At 37.6% G+C, this 17,849-nt stretch overlaps 7 protein-coding genes across 7 annotated transcripts; 4 read left to right on the top strand and 3 right to left on the bottom strand. All coding sequences in view use genetic code 12, as the record gives it.

Moving 5' to 3' along the window:
- Positions 1-324: 324 nt before the first annotated feature.
- On the top strand, positions 325-462 carry CAALFM_C111260CA (uncharacterized protein; the record flags this gene model as incomplete). The annotated part of the gene is made up of 1 exon (XM_019475154.1): positions 325-462. The coding sequence occupies one exon, from the start codon at positions 325-327 to the stop codon at positions 460-462; it is 138 nt and encodes a 45-aa protein (XP_019330699.1).
- Positions 463-797: 335 nt separating this feature from the next.
- CAALFM_C111250WA (microtubule-binding protein) lies at positions 798-1,694 on the bottom strand (the record flags this gene model as incomplete). The annotated part of the gene is made up of 1 exon (XM_708716.1): positions 798-1,694. The coding sequence occupies one exon, from the start codon at positions 1,692-1,694 to the stop codon at positions 798-800; it is 897 nt and encodes a 298-aa protein (XP_713809.1).
- Positions 1,695-3,036: 1,342 nt separating this feature from the next.
- On the top strand, positions 3,037-3,858 carry CHO1 (CDP-diacylglycerol-serine O-phosphatidyltransferase; the record flags this gene model as incomplete). Its single annotated transcript, XM_708717.2, has 1 exon — positions 3,037-3,858. The coding sequence occupies one exon, from the start codon at positions 3,037-3,039 to the stop codon at positions 3,856-3,858; it is 822 nt and encodes a 273-aa protein (XP_713810.2).
- A 135-nt stretch (positions 3,859-3,993) lies between these two features.
- Positions 3,994-4,557, bottom strand: FGR39 (Fgr39p; the record flags this gene model as incomplete). The annotated part of the gene is made up of 1 exon (XM_708719.2): positions 3,994-4,557. One exon carries the CDS (start codon positions 4,555-4,557, stop codon positions 3,994-3,996), a length of 564 nt encoding a protein of 187 aa, XP_713812.2.
- Positions 4,558-4,779: 222 nt separating this feature from the next.
- Positions 4,780-6,189, top strand: TIM50 (protein translocase subunit; the record flags this gene model as incomplete). Its single annotated transcript, XM_708720.1, has 1 exon — positions 4,780-6,189. One exon carries the CDS (start codon positions 4,780-4,782, stop codon positions 6,187-6,189), a length of 1,410 nt encoding a protein of 469 aa, XP_713813.1.
- A 1,195-nt stretch (positions 6,190-7,384) lies between these two features.
- On the top strand, positions 7,385-9,289 carry HAP43 (Hap43p; the record flags this gene model as incomplete). The annotated part of the gene is made up of 1 exon (XM_708721.1): positions 7,385-9,289. The coding sequence occupies one exon, from the start codon at positions 7,385-7,387 to the stop codon at positions 9,287-9,289; it is 1,905 nt and encodes a 634-aa protein (XP_713814.1).
- Positions 9,290-9,625: 336 nt separating this feature from the next.
- Positions 9,626-17,281, bottom strand: CAALFM_C111200WA (uncharacterized protein; the record flags this gene model as incomplete). Its single annotated transcript, XM_708808.2, has 1 exon — positions 9,626-17,281. One exon carries the CDS (start codon positions 17,279-17,281, stop codon positions 9,626-9,628), a length of 7,656 nt encoding a protein of 2,551 aa, XP_713901.2.
- Positions 17,282-17,849: the final 568 nt, after the last annotated feature.

Genomic DNA, 17,849 nt, shown 5'->3' with positions numbered 1-17,849 from the left:
CACACGACAGCAAAGAAAAGGTTGCAAATGATTAATTTATAAAGAAAGTCCATAATATGAAAATCAGCCAATTTTTAATTGAGAAAGCGGGTTTCCTACAGTAAAAAAAAGCATTTCTTTTAAGCGCATCACTTTCCTAAACAGGCAGTTCCATCCCGTTATCAGAATAATTTGCCCCACATACAATTCTCTTCATAATTTTTCACTTAATGGGACAATATATAAATAACCACTTCTTTCTGTCTATCTCTTGATTCATTATAAACTACTACTACTACTTTTATTGTTATTAATCCTTAGTTATATTTACACTTTATTGCAAAAATGTGTGGTGCCAATAATACTTCAAGTCAAACTTCAACTTCAACTTCTACATCAACCAAACCAAATCAATGTTGTGGAAGCTCATGTAAATGTGGGTCTTCTTGCTCGTGTGCTTCATGTAATACTACCAAATTATAACTATCACAGCAAAGCTAATATCTAAACCCCAATTTGATCCATACGCTGGCTGTATGCTGATAATATAATTATCCAAAGACACCAAACTTGAATATGTTCAAGAATAAAGAGCTATAAGATGTCTTAGAAGGCATACAATGTACTTATTTCCCTCAAAAACCAACATAACACACATATGAATACATAATTTAATAAACGAACAATTATTATTATTAAAATTGTTAAATTTACGTGGGTCTACCTTGATGGGAATCACCTTTACCCAAAACATAATAGTCACAATATGAACACAAAATGCCAACATTTGTATACAATTACGATGATCACAACATTTATTAAAATTCATCATCTTCTACATACTCTTCATACATAATCTTTTCAATTTCATTAGCAAATTGCAATACATCCCCACTTAATCCTTCCATTTCTTTAGCATGTTGGACTAATATTTCAATTGCTCTTAATTTGTTGAAATAAAAATCTCTTTCTGACTCGACATGTTGAGAATAAATAGCAAAATCTTCTGGGATTGAGGATGTGGCACCACTATCTATAGGTGCAGCAGCAGCAGCAGCAGCACCAACAGCAGCAGCATCAACTGCCTCTGGTTCACTTGCAGAGACTGCCCCAACATGCCCATTATTTACGATTGTACCATTACCGGAACGGTTATTATTTTTAGAGGCAGCAATATTGGTTGAACGCACTGCTGTTGGTGTTAGATTTATTGGACCATTGGACGAAGTTTTTCTTGATCCAATAGGTGTGTTTGATTTTCTTTCTCTAGGTTTTGAAATAAGAGGAGCGGCGCTAGGACCAGCATTGATGGGAGATGAACCAGGAGAACTAGTGGTGGGTTTTGTTGTTTGTTTGGGAGGCTGTCTGGCAACAGTTGTTTTCATGGGGACATTATTACTGGACGCATATCGCTTGATCCATTGTAACAACTCTAGATTATCCTGAAGCTTGCAACGTATCAATTTTTCAACATCAATCGTCTTGGTGATACTATTTTTGACAAATACATGTTGTAGAATTTTATAATTATGACGAAACTCATATTCAGTTTTGGCATTGAATTTGACTTTGCTCAAGGGGACATCACCCACGATAGTATCCATCAATTGACAAAATGCTGCACCAGATCCGCATTGTTCAATCTTCGTGTAATTTAAACCCAAAGTACTGTTTAACCAGTTGAGCAATTCTGCCCTTGATTCACCAACTACCATATTGGAATACAAAGAATATATCACTCCTTCAAAACAAAGTTGGTTGAATTAGTGATCCTTAGATGGGGGATGTTTGTGTTGGTATCGTTTGTTTGTAAAAAAACGAAAAAACAAAAATACAAAAAAAAAAAAAATTTAGTTACAAGAATACTAAACAAACTCAAAAAATAACAAAAAATCGTTTCTGACAACAAATTGTGCATTGTATTGGAATCTTGCACGAACATCTACACCCTCTCCCACAGAAAGAGGTAACTTTAAATTTTACTACCTTTTTCATTATCACCGGTGACAACATAAATGAAATACGAATATTCCTGTAGAGCAGTTGGTTGAATTAAATTTGGTTATTTGATCAAATTTAGATTACTTCCTTTGTAATTAGCTCTAATCGATTTAAAAACTAATAATAACAGAAGCAAATTACAATATACGGCCGCCTTATTCAGATAGAATACACAAATAGTTGCAAGAAACAGCAACAATTGTGTATCAAAGTAAAATGATACGCGTTTCAACCATCAGTAATCTAATCCAATTCAGCCTAATTCAATTTAATTTCAGGGGCTTGAGAAATAGTGGTTGTATAGGCTAATATGTGCAGTACACAGTCTTTTTTTTTGTATTTTTTTTGGCGGCCATGCCATTACGAATGTCCATCACTGGGCGCAGCCTCAATTCCAACTCAAATTCTCGTGGAACGATCATGTTGTAGGGGGAGACCCTACAAAAAATAATATCTGTCATCCATCTTATGCATGTCCATGTTCCAAACTAATTTTTTATTACGTATTCAGTTTGTTTTATTTGTTATTTTTAAATTCCTACTCTGATCCCCTCCTTTCAGGTCATTTAAGATCTGAGTAAGTCCAAATTGTTGCTTAATATTATCACCGCCTTAGCCTTTTTTTTTGTCTACTTGTAGTAACAAACTTAAAGGGGAGAGAGAGAGAAATTTGGGGCCCCCACTGAACTTTGACCAACAAAAAAAAAAATTAAAGCACAAATTTCACAAATGTCATTTTCGTTCCTTGTCATTTCATTTCAAAGCAATCAAACTAATTCTTCGTTTAAAGGTTTTCAATACCTATTGTAATTTTGCCTTAAGGGAGAAAATTATAGCAATTTTCCAATAAGTACTACTACTCAATTGCTATATTATTATTGTTACTATTATAAGATCATTCTCTCAGTATTGTTCAAACAAGCATTTTGTTATATATAACGGTTTTCTTTTTTTCATCTCGTTTTATTTATTTACACATTTTTTTTCTTTCTTAAACTTCCTCCTCACATTCAGCTCTTCTTCCACTTTTCTTACTCCACACATACACACCTATTCATGTCAGACTCATCAGCTACCGGGTTCTCCAAGCACCAAGAGTCAGCAATTGTATCAGATTCAGAAGGAGATGCAATTGATTCCGAATTGCACATGAGTGCCAACCCACCTTTATTGAGAAGATCATCTTCATTATTCTCCTTATCCTCGAAAGATGACTTGCCAAAGCCCGATTCCAAAGAATATTTGAAATTCATTGACGATAATAGACATTTCAGTATGATTAGAAACTTGCACATGGCCGACTTTATCACTTTATTAAATGGGTTTAGTGGGTTTTATTCTATTATTTCATGTTTAAGATACACTTTAACTGGACAAACTCATTACGTACAAAGAGCACATTTTTTCATATTGTTGGGGTTATTTTTCGATTTTTTTGATGGTAGAGTTGCAAGATTAAGAAATAAATCATCATTAATGGGACAAGAGTTAGATTCATTAGCTGATTTGGTATCATTTGGGGTATCTCCAGCAACAATTGCCTTTGCTATTGGATTCAGAACAACTGTTGATGTGTTATTTTTGGCCTTTTGGGTTTTATGTGGATTAACAAGATTGGCTAGATTTAATATCTCCGTCAATAACATTCCTAAAGATAAACACGGTAAATCACAATATTTTGAGGGATTGCCAATTCCAACAAATTTGTTTTGGGTCGGATTCATGGCTTTATTGGTGTACAAAGATTGGATTCATGACAACTTACCATTTGGAATAGTTTTCCAAGATACTCTGTTTGAATTCCATTTGGTCACAATAGGATTTGTTTTACAAGGGTGTGCTGAAATCTCAAAATCTTTAAAAATTCCTAAACCATAGAGATGATTCTAAAATAGAATCCTTTTCTCTTTTTTTGGTATTATCAGACGCTGTAGAAGTCGATTACATATATATATATATTTCTATATATTTATTTACATATTTACAATAAAACACCGATTCTTAGTAATTATATTACACAGTATCTTTTGATTCCTCCCATTGAGGTCTTGACATTGAAAAAGCCTTAGTATCACGAAAATCTATTCCATTATATTTCCCAGTCAACAATTGCTTGTAAAAATCAGGTGGAAAATTTTTAGGATCCAACAAACCAATCTCGTTTATTTTAAATGGATTAAGTCTATGAGAATGTTGGGCCTTATTCATTAGATGCATTGTTTCCCAAAATGCTCGATTCAACGGTATTAAATTACCCAAGAATATCGGCCAATACAAAACCCCACGTTTCCTATTATTTACAAGATCTTGAGTGATTCCAATTCGTTTACACTCATAAAAGAAAAATCCCAATTGAAACAATAATTCTGGTTCTGTATCGATTTGTTTTATAATTTCCATAACTTTATAGTCCACAGGACGTTCAGCTAACTTTGTGAACCTTTCATCTATTTCATTTGCTCTCTTCACAGCACTAAATATACTGGGTAACTTGAATGATCTAACTGGTGACAAAACATTTAATTGTGATAAAATCCTTAAACAAGGTAGTGCTGCTCGAGATGTGACTCTAAACATTTTTGATGGAGTTATATGGTTCTGTAGTAGTCGTATAAAATACTTTAAAATTATGGTACTAGTTGAGAAAAAAAAAAGCATCACTAAGAATATTGAAAGTTGCACATACGCTAAGTAAAACAGCAAAAAAAAAAAAAATTTAAAGAACGAAAAATTTTCAATGAAATCCCAAATTGAGGAACCATTACTTTTATCAAAGCAATACATTTGTACACAAACAATATGTTCAGAACTCAATCCAGATATTTGGTGAGATCTATTTTGGCTAATCATTGTGTATTGCCAAGCACACGTATGGCAGTTTCTCCAATACTTAACCAATCGATCAAGTTCTATTCATCCAAAGACAATGCCACCGACAAGAGTCAGGAAAAAGAACAACCTAAATCTATTTTAAACGACGACATGTTAGCTAGAGCAGGGTTTGAAGATGTTGATCCTAAAGAGGAAACCAGCAATAGTGAAGAACAAGCTACTAAACAAACAGGACGTAAAAGAAAGAGAGCTCAAACTTCTAAAGACTTGCAACGTGAAAGATATGCCAATATGTTTTATTTATCTGCTTTAATATTTGGTGTAGCAGGGGTTGGATACATGAGTAGAGACTGGGATTCGGAAAAGGAACAAGAAGAGATGGATGGTAAGAACGTGGAGAATGGTTATACCCCAAAATTAATGTATGAAAGATTGAGTAAAAGATTGGGATCATTGTTCACATTTTTCTCAGAACCAGCATTTGAAAACTTATTGCCACCACCGCCACCAGAGCAATACCGTCGTCCATTAACTTTAGTTGTTACTTTGGACGACTTTTTGATTCATTCCAACTGGGATACCCAACATGGATGGAGAACTGGTAAAAGACCAGGTTTGGATTATTTCTTGGGTTATTTGTCTCAATATTATGAAATTGTCGTTTTTTCTTCAAACCTGCAAATCTACTCCGATAAAACTGTCAATAAATTAGATCCGTACCATGCATACATTTCCTATGCATTGTTTAGAGAAGCTTGCCGTTACAAAGATGGTAAATTGATCAAAGACTTGTCATTATTGAACCGTGATTTGGGTAAAACTGTTATGATTGATGTTGACGAAGATTCTGCTGCTTTGCAACCTGAAAATTCAATTATTGTTAAGAAATGGGAAGGCCAACCTGATGAATATTTAATTTCATTGATTCCATTCTTGGAATACTTGGCTACACAACCAGTCAAAGATGTTAGACCAATCTTGAATTCATACAAGGATAAATCCAATATTGTCGCCGAATTCGCAGAACGTGAGAACAAATTGAGAGAACAATGGAGAAAAGATCACGGTGGAAATAATGGGAAACCAAATGCCGGTAATTTCATTGCTAAATTGTTAGGTATTCCAGTTCCAGAACCAAAAATGCCATTGGATATTATTAGGGAACACGGTCAATTGCAATACGAACATTTCCAGAAATACTTGCAAGAAAATGCCCACAAATTCTTAGAAGAAGAACAGAAATTGAAAGATGAATTTGGTAAAGTTACTTTGAATAAATTGATTACTGAAGGTGCTCCTAATGCTGAAGAAATTGCCAAAGTGCAACAACAAAGAGCATTAGAGGAAGCTCAAAAGCAACAAGAGGGTCACAAATAAGCTGACAATACATACAGCTAAAAGTGTGTCGTAGTTTATTGGTCATCCCTGAGGTTTCTCTTGTATATATAAAAGATGTATAGTTTTCTTTTCTTCCCCTCTATAAAGAGGAAGCAATAAATTGAAGAACGAACGAAACTAAAAAAATCATTCTTTGTTGTTTAATTTGCAACCCGTTTATTATCATCACAGATGGCTGACACAAACGGGAACAGAAATAGTTTCAAGTCGTGCAGAATGTTACTAGATTCTGAGTAAGTGAGTGAGTGAGCAAAATTGTCACTTCAGTTTTAGATCAGGAATGCGCAGCAGTTTCCGAAATCGGTCAATACAAAACATATGAAATTCAAACACAATTGATATCAGTGACTAAACAATACAGGATGAGGCTTTCACCATCACTAATGAGGTTGAAATATTTCACAGTCTTCATTTATTGAAACTGTTAGTTGTTATGTCAGATTTTCTCTTTTAACTGACCAATGTTGTTTATTTGAGGAAAATGTGACAACAAAAGCAGTTCATTGGCCCGAAGTTTGAGAACAACAGCGACTCGCTTCTAATTCTCACAAACAATTAGTCTCCGATTTCATTCCATTTATAATTCTCCTCTAATTTGAGCAAATTTGGGGAGAACTAACCCTGTATATTATTAGCAAAAAAGAATCTAAATCTAAACTATTGTAACACTTCTAACCAATCACTGAGAAGAATTTATAACAATAAGAAATTAAAAAATTAAAAAAAGCTTGAAATAGTAATAATGAATAAATTACACAAAGCTCTCATAGTTGGAGGAGAAAAATTTTTTCTTTTTTATCTTTTTCATCAGCAAATGAAGTTGTGTTAATAAGCCGATAGAGAAAATTCATTTCTTTATATAAAGAAACAATTTCCTTTTGAAAAATCATTTCCAACTAGCCACGTCGTTCCCACATTTTTTTTGGATATATACTATTAATTTTTATAACAAACTACACCAAAGTGATCCCACATTCGAAAGTAATCTTTGATATTACCTTACCTTACTTCATTTGTCTTCCCCCCAATAGACTTTTTTTTTCTCCTAACAAATTTCCACCAAACAAAGATAGCAACAAATTATTCAAGAGAAATCAGCGAGTAATCGGCCAGACAAAAAAAAACAACAGAGTCCAAAAAAATACATAATAATTAGAATTTCAATTTGAACAACATGCCCGCAAAAGGTCCTAATATTATACCAAAACAGGCACCGTCTCCCATTGCAATAGCAGGATCACCACCTTCATCATCTGCATCAACACCAAGAAGTGCAGCCAGTCCACCAGTCAGTGTGAATACAAAATACTCTCCCAACACAAACAGCAATACGATAATGCCACGTCAAGTGATGTCGATCCAAACTTCAAAAGAATGGGTTCTTCCACCAAGACCAAAACCTGGAAGAAAACCAAGTGTTGATACTCCAGCGTCGAAAAGAAAAGCTCAAAATAGAGCTGCACAGAGAGCCTTTAGAGAGAGAAGAGCAACCAGAGTACAAGAATTGGAACAAAAACTAATGGAAGTGGAAAAGGAAAGGGACATAAAGGAAATGGCATTAGTCAACACTATAAATAAATTAAAGGTGGAGAACCAGTTTTTGGTTAAAAACTTGGAACAGTTAAAAGGTGAGATGAACCAAATGAAACAATCCTTTTCTCGTTCACAACAACAGCTAATATCGAAGTCATCGCCTGCAGCTTCTACAGCTTCTGCACAACAGATCAAACCCACCTTTTCATTTGCAAGTAACCTGGCACCAAGCAGTCATCCTTCTCCATCCCATCACAATAGTATATCGCCAACCGGGTCCTCATACTCTGTTCAACAAATTTCTCCAGCACCATCTACTGATCTGCCACCAAATTCTTACAACTTAAGCAATGATTCATACAGACAATTTCATTCAACTTTGACTCCTATTTCCAACAACAACACCCCAGATAAACCTTTAAGCGCCGCTGATGTAGCTAACTTTGATTGTGGTGTGTGTCCAAAAGAAGAGTGCCTTTGTGAATCTGTGGGGTTAAAGGAGCCCACAAAAGACAAAACAGAAAACGCTAAGAAGAAACTTCAGGATCAAGTTAATTCTTTTAAACCAATGCCAGCAGTTTCTTTATCCAGAAAACGCAAAATCAAATCAACTGATGAAGAACAAGAAATAGATTTCACGAAACAATTTAGTGTGAAAGCAAAACCAATGCCTGACTTGAAAAAATTGAAAAAGACAACTTTTTCTCAACCCCAAACTGAAACTGCATCTACTTTTAATGAGGATTCTCCAGTTGACAATTGTGGATTTTGTTCTGATGACACTCCATGTGTATGTCGTGAAGCTGCTAAAGAAGCAGCAAAATTGAATGAGTACTTGAACAACCCTCACCAATCATCAATAATGGAAGAAGAGATACTGGAAGAAGCCAAGACACTACCACCTTTACAAACCAACAACCCAAACCACAATTTCAGTAAGTCTGCTCTACCGGTAATGCATCCTGGGCCAACTGTGGAAATTCGTGAATTCACAAATATAAATGCTGTACCAAATGTATTGCCAGCTTCCAAGAATGAAAATGAAAAAGAGGAACTGACCAAGGATACTTCTTCTGATGGTGGCTGTACCGGTAATCCAGGAACATGTCGTCAATGTCAAATGGACCCAATGTCTACATTATTTTGTACTACTGTTGCCAGTCGAAGTACAAAATCAGATTCCGTTTCTTCAACAAGACAATCAATATCAAGAACAAACTCTAAAACATCAATATCGATTGATTCTTTGAATAACCCTCAAAGTCCAATACCTCCTCCATTATTAGCAAACAATAAAACTGGTGGCTCCAATGCACCAACACCAACACCAGCACCTTCAACACCATCCCACTCTTCGTCGGTTCTGAGCAATAGTGGTATTTTCATTCCATGTGCAGATGCTTATAAGACTTTGTCTCGTCATAAAAAGTTCAACTCTGTTGATTTCACGACTTTAGTTGGTAAATTAACAACAAGAGGAATGCAAGTTGAGGTACAATCAGTAGCCAACGTGTTACGAGAATTAGATAGAAGAGCATATAATTAGTTTGACTTACAGTATGAAGTATTTCCGACACTTCAGTTTTTTTTTTCTTTTCTTTTCGTTTTGAATTGATTAATAATATACATTTTATTATGGACAAATTATTTTTAAGATTATCAACAATGTATTCAAAAAGGTAAAACAACAATTATATTTAAACAAACTATTACTATAAAAATCTCAAACAAACAAACAAACAAACAAGTGAATTTTTTTTTAATTTTTTTTTAACCTTTTCAGATTTTTTTTTGGGTTTTTTTCTTTCTTTTATAAAACTAATTTGACAGCAATACTATAAAAAAAAATGCAAGACAATCTTGACAACACTCATACGAGCTTTTAGTTCCATGAACCTGGCATCGAGTAAGTGCTTGTTTCGGCAACTGAGAAGAAAGAAGAATCCGCGTCATCTGCATCACCAGCAATAGTATTACCTGCACCAGCACCAGTAGTTGATCTACCAGATAAATTCTTATTATCCACCGAGTATCTATTAGTATTGCCCACATTAGTGGTACCAATAGACTTTGGAATCTCTGAGTTTCCAACAGCTTGGCCATGCTGGCTCTGTGCTCCACTTCCACTCAAAGAATAGTTTGAATCTTTACTAGCAAAATTAGTACCTCTGATGTTAGTTTCTCCCAGAGCTAATCCACCTAATGGAGACCCTTTGTTAGCTTGAGTGGTGTGCAAACCTGATTCAGATTGCAAACTTGGAGCTTCATATTCTCTCTCTCTACCAGTTTGATGATAAGAAGAAGTGTTTGAATTATCACCAAAACCAGCTCCACCAACAACACCTGCAGTGTTTAATGATCCAGTTGGAGCACCTGAAGTATTTAAATAAGTAGCTGGAACAACACCAGTTGCACCAGACTTGGAGTAATCAGCTGAAGGACTCTCTCCGTAAGTAGCAGAGGCAGAAGCAGGAGCAGTACCTTTAGCTAAACCGGTATTACCAGCATTTGTCAGTTCTGGATAAGCGGCAGCACCAATACCTTTAGAGTGTATTCCAGTTACTGCAGGTGCAGTTTTTTCTTGAACACCCAGTGTACCAATAGCAGAACCATAAGTATCTGGTGAATAACTATTAGATCCAACATTTTGATTACCGTAATGATGTTGAGGAGTATTAGCAACATTCTTTTCGTCTTGGTGTCCAGTTCCTGCATCAGATATAGCACGTGAGCTGCTTTGACCATGTGTGCTAGCGGTAGGTTCATTTCTAGACTTTCCATGTGCAGTAGCAGCGGCGGCAGCTGCAGCGGCGGCAGTACCAGCAACTCCTCCAGTAACAGCTGCACCAGTTGAATGGGTGTCACGATCCTTTATATGGTCTTTACTGCTGTGTCCGTGACTAATGGCATCTTTATGTTTTGGTGATTCTAAAGATTTAGCTCCTTGACCAACTGATTCAGTTCCACTTTTATTCTTTTCAACAGCTAAATCTGGGTACTGAGCAATTTCTTGACCATTCTCATTTCTAACAATGCCACTAGTCGCATCTACTTGTAATTCCTTGACTTTGGCAACAACTGAAGCATGTGTTTTTTGTAATCTTGCAACAGCTGTTCTTGCTATTTTTGTAGCAAGGACATTATCTTTGGTACCCTTCACATTAACAAATATCTCATCATCACTTGTCGATGTTTCAGTGTCCTGCTTTTTCACTGGTGGTTGACTTGAAATACCGCCATCACCTTCATAACCATGTTTGTGTGTATTAGGTGGGTCGATTTCTTTCAGCACAGTAGCATGAGAAGGAATATGATTGACATCAGTAGATTTATGACTATTGTGACCAGCAACACTAGCAATGCCAGCAGTGCCAGCCACACCAGCACCTAAAGCAGTAGCTTCACTACCAGTTAAACCTGAATTGCTATGTTTTTGAGTCGAGGTAACATTCTTTCTAGCAGCTTCAGCTAATCTCTTCTTGGCAGCTTCAGTTTGTTGATACGTATCAACTTTTCCTGATATCGAGGATGGGCTAGAGCTGTGAGTAGAATCAGCAGCAGGTTGGGATGAAGGAGCACGGGAGCCCACAGAAGTATTTTGACTCAAGCCACTAGATGGAATATCTTTACTAGCTGATTGATTGGTTAACCCCTCTGGTTCTTCAGCTTTGTAGATTTCCTTAGTGTTTGCATTAATCACCAATTTTCCAGTGGTCAAATCAACACCCTTTGCGTCTAATTTCTTGGAAGCCTTCTTGGCAGTATTCAATGCTTCTTCTCTATCCTCAATACCAATAACTTCTACCACTAAATCGTCTTTGTTACTAGTACGACTTTCTGCTGCAGAAACCTCTTCAACAGATTCAATGTTCTTGTCCTGTTGTTGATACTTTGGTGACTCTTTATGGTGACCAAATGTGCCTGCTGCACCTGCTGCCAAACCAGCCAAACCAGCACCTCCAACCACAGCTGCCTCTCTGTTACTAGACCCTGTTGGATGACCATATGGTGAAGCTTTTTGTTTCTCTTGTTTGGCCTCAGTACTACCTTTGGCATACCCATGTTCATAAATGTCTTGTTTCAACTTGGAGTCAAGTACTTCAGATTTTGAAGGGTTAGCAGTGGAATAATTCCCTTGAACCGCACTGTCAGAATACCCTTGATTATGGCTAGGTTCATACAGCTTGTGGTTTTGTGCGGGATCAAGTGATGAAATTTCTCTGGTGGCACCAACATCTTGTTTTGCATCCTGTTTACCTAAATAAGGATGCCCAGTTGTAGCACTAGTATAGCCTTCATTATATAATTGTTCCTTCAAGGTTGGATGCAAACCCAGATTAGTTGATCCAGTTGTATTCAACCCCTTGGCTTGACCGGCATCATAAGCAGTTGTCTGCAACTTTGGGTCTAATGTAGAATCAGCATGGCCTGTTTGAGATGAACCAGCTAACCCTTTGGATCTTCCAGCTTCATACAATTCTGATTTTAAATTATTATCCAAATGTTTACTCGATGTTGCTAATGCAGCAGCACCTCCACCGATGGCTCCACCTGCCAAAGCAGCAGCACCAATTCCAGCACCCGACTTTCTACTATCATGCCCACTAACATCATCTTGAAGATCAGGTTCAGGCAATTCACCTTCATTAATTGGTTTAGTTGCATTGTAAGAAGTACCAGAAACAGTTCTATGATGATTATGAGAATCAGAAGCAGAAGACGGAACAGATGAATGACTTGATTTACCTTTCGTGTAACCTTGAGAGTACAAATCTTTCTTTAAATCAGAGTCCAATTGTGACTTGTGAGTTGGTTCCTGTTCAGCAAAGTGAGAATGAGCAGAGCTTCCAGCTGCCAAACCAGCACCAGTACCAGCAGCAGTGGAAGATGGACCAGATGAATGACTCGATCTACCCTTCGTGTAACCTTGAGAATATAAATCCTTCTTGAATTCAGGATCCAATTGTGACTTGTGAGTTGGTTCCTGTTCAGCGGCGTGAGAATGTGCAGAACTTCCGGCCGCCAAGCCAGCACCAGCACCAGCACCTAAGGCAGCACCTGTACCAACAGCAGTGGAGGTGTGATGATCATGTTTCTTGTTGCTATCTTGGATAGTGCCAGCATCTACTGTTTTGTCTGACTTGATATTCTCACTCACTTCGCGATGCCTCGCAGTTGGATGGTTAGCTGGCAATTTCTGAACTCCACCTGGTTCAGCAACACCAACTGGATCTACCAGCTTCGTCTCATTGAAGTCACCTTTATGAGTTGGTAATTTCAGAATTTTAGGGTCTGCTTCTTCAGCTACAGCAAGTAAGGATTCCTGAGGACCAATGTGCCCGTGTTTCTTATTATAAGTACTAACATCGTCTTCCAATTTTCTAAAATTCTGAATGGCGGAAGTATCCACCTCTTCTGGGTTAGCCTCAGCAACTTTAGGTTTCATTTCCTTACCTTCTTGGTTCTTAAGTTTGTGCGCAGGCAACTGAGTAATCGATGGATCAACTTCTGCAGCTTCTTGAATTAAAGAATCTGTTTGATTGGTGAAACCATGTTTTTTGTTATAATCATCAGTTTCTTTCTCCCAAATTTTTCTGTCATTAGAAGCAACTAATTCCTTGTCATCAAATGTCGCATCGTGACTAAGAGTGGTTTCTTTCTTCAACTGGTCTTTATCAACTTTGTGTGGTGGCAATTTTGAAATAGCAGGGTCAACCTTTTCTGCGTCTTCAATCAATGAATCATCCACCTCGTTTTCTTTGGAAGAACCTTTGCCACCAAAAGCGTAACCAACAGCACCACCAATAGCTGCACCGGCAGCTGCCAAATAGCCCTTTTCAGAAGAATCCGAACCTTGGGACTGTTTTTCGGCACTTGAAGAATATGGTTTTCCACTGTCATAATTTGATTCAGTAGAAGTAGCAGATCTGTTTGTTGCATTCAAACTACTATCATGAGACGGTGTCTTAGAATTGCCACTGACAAAGCCATGTTGTTTGTTATAGTTATCTGCATCCTTTTCCCAGATCTTTCTGTCATTGGAGGCAACTAATTCCTTCTCGTCAAATGTAGCATCACGACTAAGAGTGGTTTCTCTTTTTAATTCCTTATCATCAACTTTGTGTTGTGGCAATTTTGAAATTGTTGGATCTACCTTCTCGGCATCTTCAATTAATGAATCATCAACATCATTCTCTTTCGGTCCTTTTCCACCAAAAGCATAGCCAACGGCACCACCAATAGCTGCACCTGCAGCAGCCAAATAGCCCTTTTCATGATTTGAATCTTCATACTCTTCATCATCATTCAAAGCGTTCAATTTTGGAGCATCAACTGTATAGGATGATTTATGTGAATTGGAGCTGAACCCATGTTTTTTATCATAGTCTGCGGCATCTTTCTCCCAGATCTTTCTGTCATTTGCAGCAACCAACTCTTTTTCATCAAAAGTTGCATCACGTCCAAGTGTTGTATCTTTTCTCAACTGATCTTTGTAAACTTTATGTGCTGGCAATTTGGAGATACTTGGATCCTTGTCCTCGGCTTCTTGAATTAATGACTCTTTATTACCAACAAAACCATGTTGTTTATTATAGTCTTCTACATCTTTCTCCCAAATTTTTCTATCGTTGGAGGCAACTAATTCCTTCTCGTCAAATGTGGCATCACGACTAAGAGTGGTTTCTTTCTTCAATTCCTTATCATCAACTTTATGTTGTGGCAACTTAGAAATTGTCGGATCTACCTTCTCGGCATCTTCAATTAATGAATCATCAACATCATTCTCTTTCGATCCTTTTCCACCAAAAGCATAACCAACGGCACCACCAATAGCTGCACCTGCAGCAGCCAAATAACCCTTACTAGGAGATGAAGTTTCAGAGTCAGTACTAGCCAGGGTATCACCTGATTGCTTCAATGTCGAGGAATCCCTTTCTGTTTCAGCTTTATTCTTACCAGCTTGATATGCTTGTTCTCTTGGAACAGTACTTGCAGAAATATCTTTATCTTCATAACCTTGGGTTTTACCGGCTTGATATGCCTCTGCTCTTGGAACGGCACTAGTAGATGAATCTTTTTCATTATAACCTTTAGCTTTGCCTGCTTGATATGCTTCGCCAGTTGGGACAGCACCAGCTATAGCATTTTTATCAGTTTTAGCTTTATCCTTACCAGCTTCGTAAGCCTCGGTTCTAGGAACATGACTTGCTGTAGCATTCTTTTCGGCGTTAGCTTTGGCTTTACCAGCTTGGTATGCTTCTTTTGATAAATCATTTTTGCTTCCGTCATGGTAACCGGTTTTTCCACTTTCACTAGCCAAGTTAGCATTACCAGTTGTAGCATTTGCTCCTTTTGAAGTACTCGAACCGTATCCAACAGCACCGAAACCACCAGCAGCAGCAGCAGCAATTGCTTCTGCTTGTTCTTTGGAGTTCTCTGGTCTACTTGAACCGCTTGAAGAAGTTGAGCTTGGATCTAACGATCTATTCACGTTATCACCTTTACCATCTGAATTGCTTGCAATCAAAGCATCACGATGTTTAGTTGAATTCTTATCAATACCAGCATAAATGTCTTTGCCTTGATTATAACCTGCCTGATACAACTCGTCTTTCAATCCTTTCAATTGGCCTTCATTGTAGGAAGAGGCTGGTACTTCTCTTGTTGGTGCATTCTCAGATAATGTTGATGTTTGGTTTTCCTTGAAAGCACCACTGTAAGCTGTATCACTTGGTTCAGTATCTTTGTTACCTTTGGAAAGACCCAAATAAGCGGCAGCTGCACCTAAAGCACTAGTAGCACCGGCAGCAATACCTGCACTACCACCACTATTAACACCCTCGGGCGAAGAATTGTCGACTTTGGTTGCAGTTGTAGCATTTCTGGTATCAGTATAGCTAACTTGATTGTGTCCGTCATCAATATCCTTCAACTCTGGAGCTGCAATTGGTTCGTCATGAACAGCATAAGTGGAGGCATTGCTAGGATCTTGCTTCAATTGTCTAATTCTAGCATCAGTTTCGCTAATTTTTTTCTCAAGGTCACTTAAAGATTGTTTTTCATTATTCGAAGAAGCAGGAATTTGGCTAGATGTGGCGGCAGAACCAGCAGCAAGATTCTCGGATCCCAATCCGGAACTGGTGTTTTTATAGCTTGAGTGATCAATTTCGTTTCTTGGAATATCTTTTCCTTGTGCATCAGAAATGTCATAGACACCTTTTGATGATGACTTGTCGTTTGATGATTGTTTAGCATTGCCACTACTAGCGGCAACACCGGCTAATCCTGCACCAGCAGCAGCACCACTTGCGACACCAGCAGCTGTATTACCAGAAGAGCCTGATTTAGCATTTGACTTGGTAGCTTGCGGACCAGTCGTGTTTTCCTCAAACACAGCAGAAACACCACCTGGATTATAAGCTGATTTGTTTTTTTGATGGATTTCTTTTTCTTCGACTGGGTTAGAATTTGAACTGAAATTCGTAGACGATTGATTTGAAGTTCCAAATGCACCATTATCACCGTCCAATTTGCCTTTCTTTTTACCTTCCTCATATGCCAAGTTTTTAACGGTCTCGAGATCTCCACCTTTTTCAACAGTACCTTCAGGATAGCTAGGTTTAGTTTTCAAGTTCGACAAGTCATGATACTCGGCCTTGGTTCGTTCATTGTAGGCATCAGCATCTTTATCCGTCTTAGTAGCACCAAGTACACCCCCCTGGGTATCCTTTGGATCAAAGTATTTACCAGACCCTTTAACTGTTTCAGCACCATCAGTGTATCTTGGTGCGTCAACGCTGGCATTGGTTGATTGAGCACCTGATGCAGCATTGCCACTACCGGCAGCAGCAGCACCACCACCGACAACTACAGTAGAGTCGGTTGGTCTCTTTTCGTTAGCAAAGTCTCCAGGAATTGTGTGTTCAAGGGGTTCTCTGGAGCGTCTTGGAGGAGAGGTGACTACCCGACCGATAGATGACTCAGCAATGACTTCCCTGTCATGGGATAAACCAGAAGCAACACTAGAAGTCGTGCTTTTATTTTCACGTGGAGTGGAAGGTGTTTTTGGAGAACCAGAACCAGTAGAAGCACCAACAGCACCTGCACCTGCACCTGCAGCAGCACCGACACCGGCACCAGCATACGTAGATGGCGATGTTCCTTGTTTTTGTGAAGTTGAGCTAGAAACACCATGTTTGGCATGATAGTGAAACAATTTTTGACCCTCTTTGTAGGCCTGTCTAAGTATATCATGATGCTGATCCTTTGAATGCTTACCACCCTGTTCGACACTCGATCCAGATCCTGATGCAGACCCTGAGCTTGAACCTATATTGCCTTTGCTGCTTGAGTGTTTCAAATGGAAAAACTTACGACCTTCACTATAAGCTTCATCAATTACTTTTTGGTGTGATTTTGAAGCTGATGCACTTGGAGCGCTAGTTTTGCTACTGGAATTTGGTGAGGATTCGGTGTCCTTCTTGTCAGACTTGAAGGCATTTTTAACCTTAGTGAAAAATTTACCGTCGGAACTCATAATTAACTAGTCAATTGATTCAGACAGTACAAGATAATGAATTGATTGTAATGTTTTTTTTATTTTTTATTTTGGGGGGGATTTATATCAAATGTTGTGATAATTAGAATTGAAAATTGTTTTCGAGAATTTGATAATAAAACAATAATTAAAACTTGATAGATTAATAAATTGATTGAACAAAAAGTAGAAAAGGAAAAAAAAAGAATTCAAGAATGAAATGAAGGATGATGGGGATGGATTGACTGTATGTTATATATATATATTAGAGAAAGCAAGATATCAAAAGGAGAGGGTATATATCTCGGATAGTTTTGTGATGTCTAACTTCTGGAATTTTCATGATTGCTATGACGGTGCCAAATTAATACACCAATTTCAGGTGGTGACACAAAGATCCTGAAAAAAAAAATGTGGGTTAAGCCAAACTAAAAAAGAAAAAGCAAGACAAAAGAGAGAATAAAATAAAAGATTCACATAGAAAATTATGAGACAGGGGGGGACGGAGGGAACATTTTAACAAGGCAAGAAGCAATACAATTGAGATTATAGTCATGAATTTTCTTTC

This window comes from Candida albicans, chromosome 1 (assembly GCF_000182965.3).
Source record: "Candida albicans SC5314 chromosome 1, complete sequence".
NCBI classification, from domain to species: domain Eukaryota; kingdom Fungi; phylum Ascomycota; class Pichiomycetes; order Serinales; family Debaryomycetaceae; genus Candida; species Candida albicans.
This window is presented reverse-complemented; position numbering and strand designations above follow the sequence as displayed.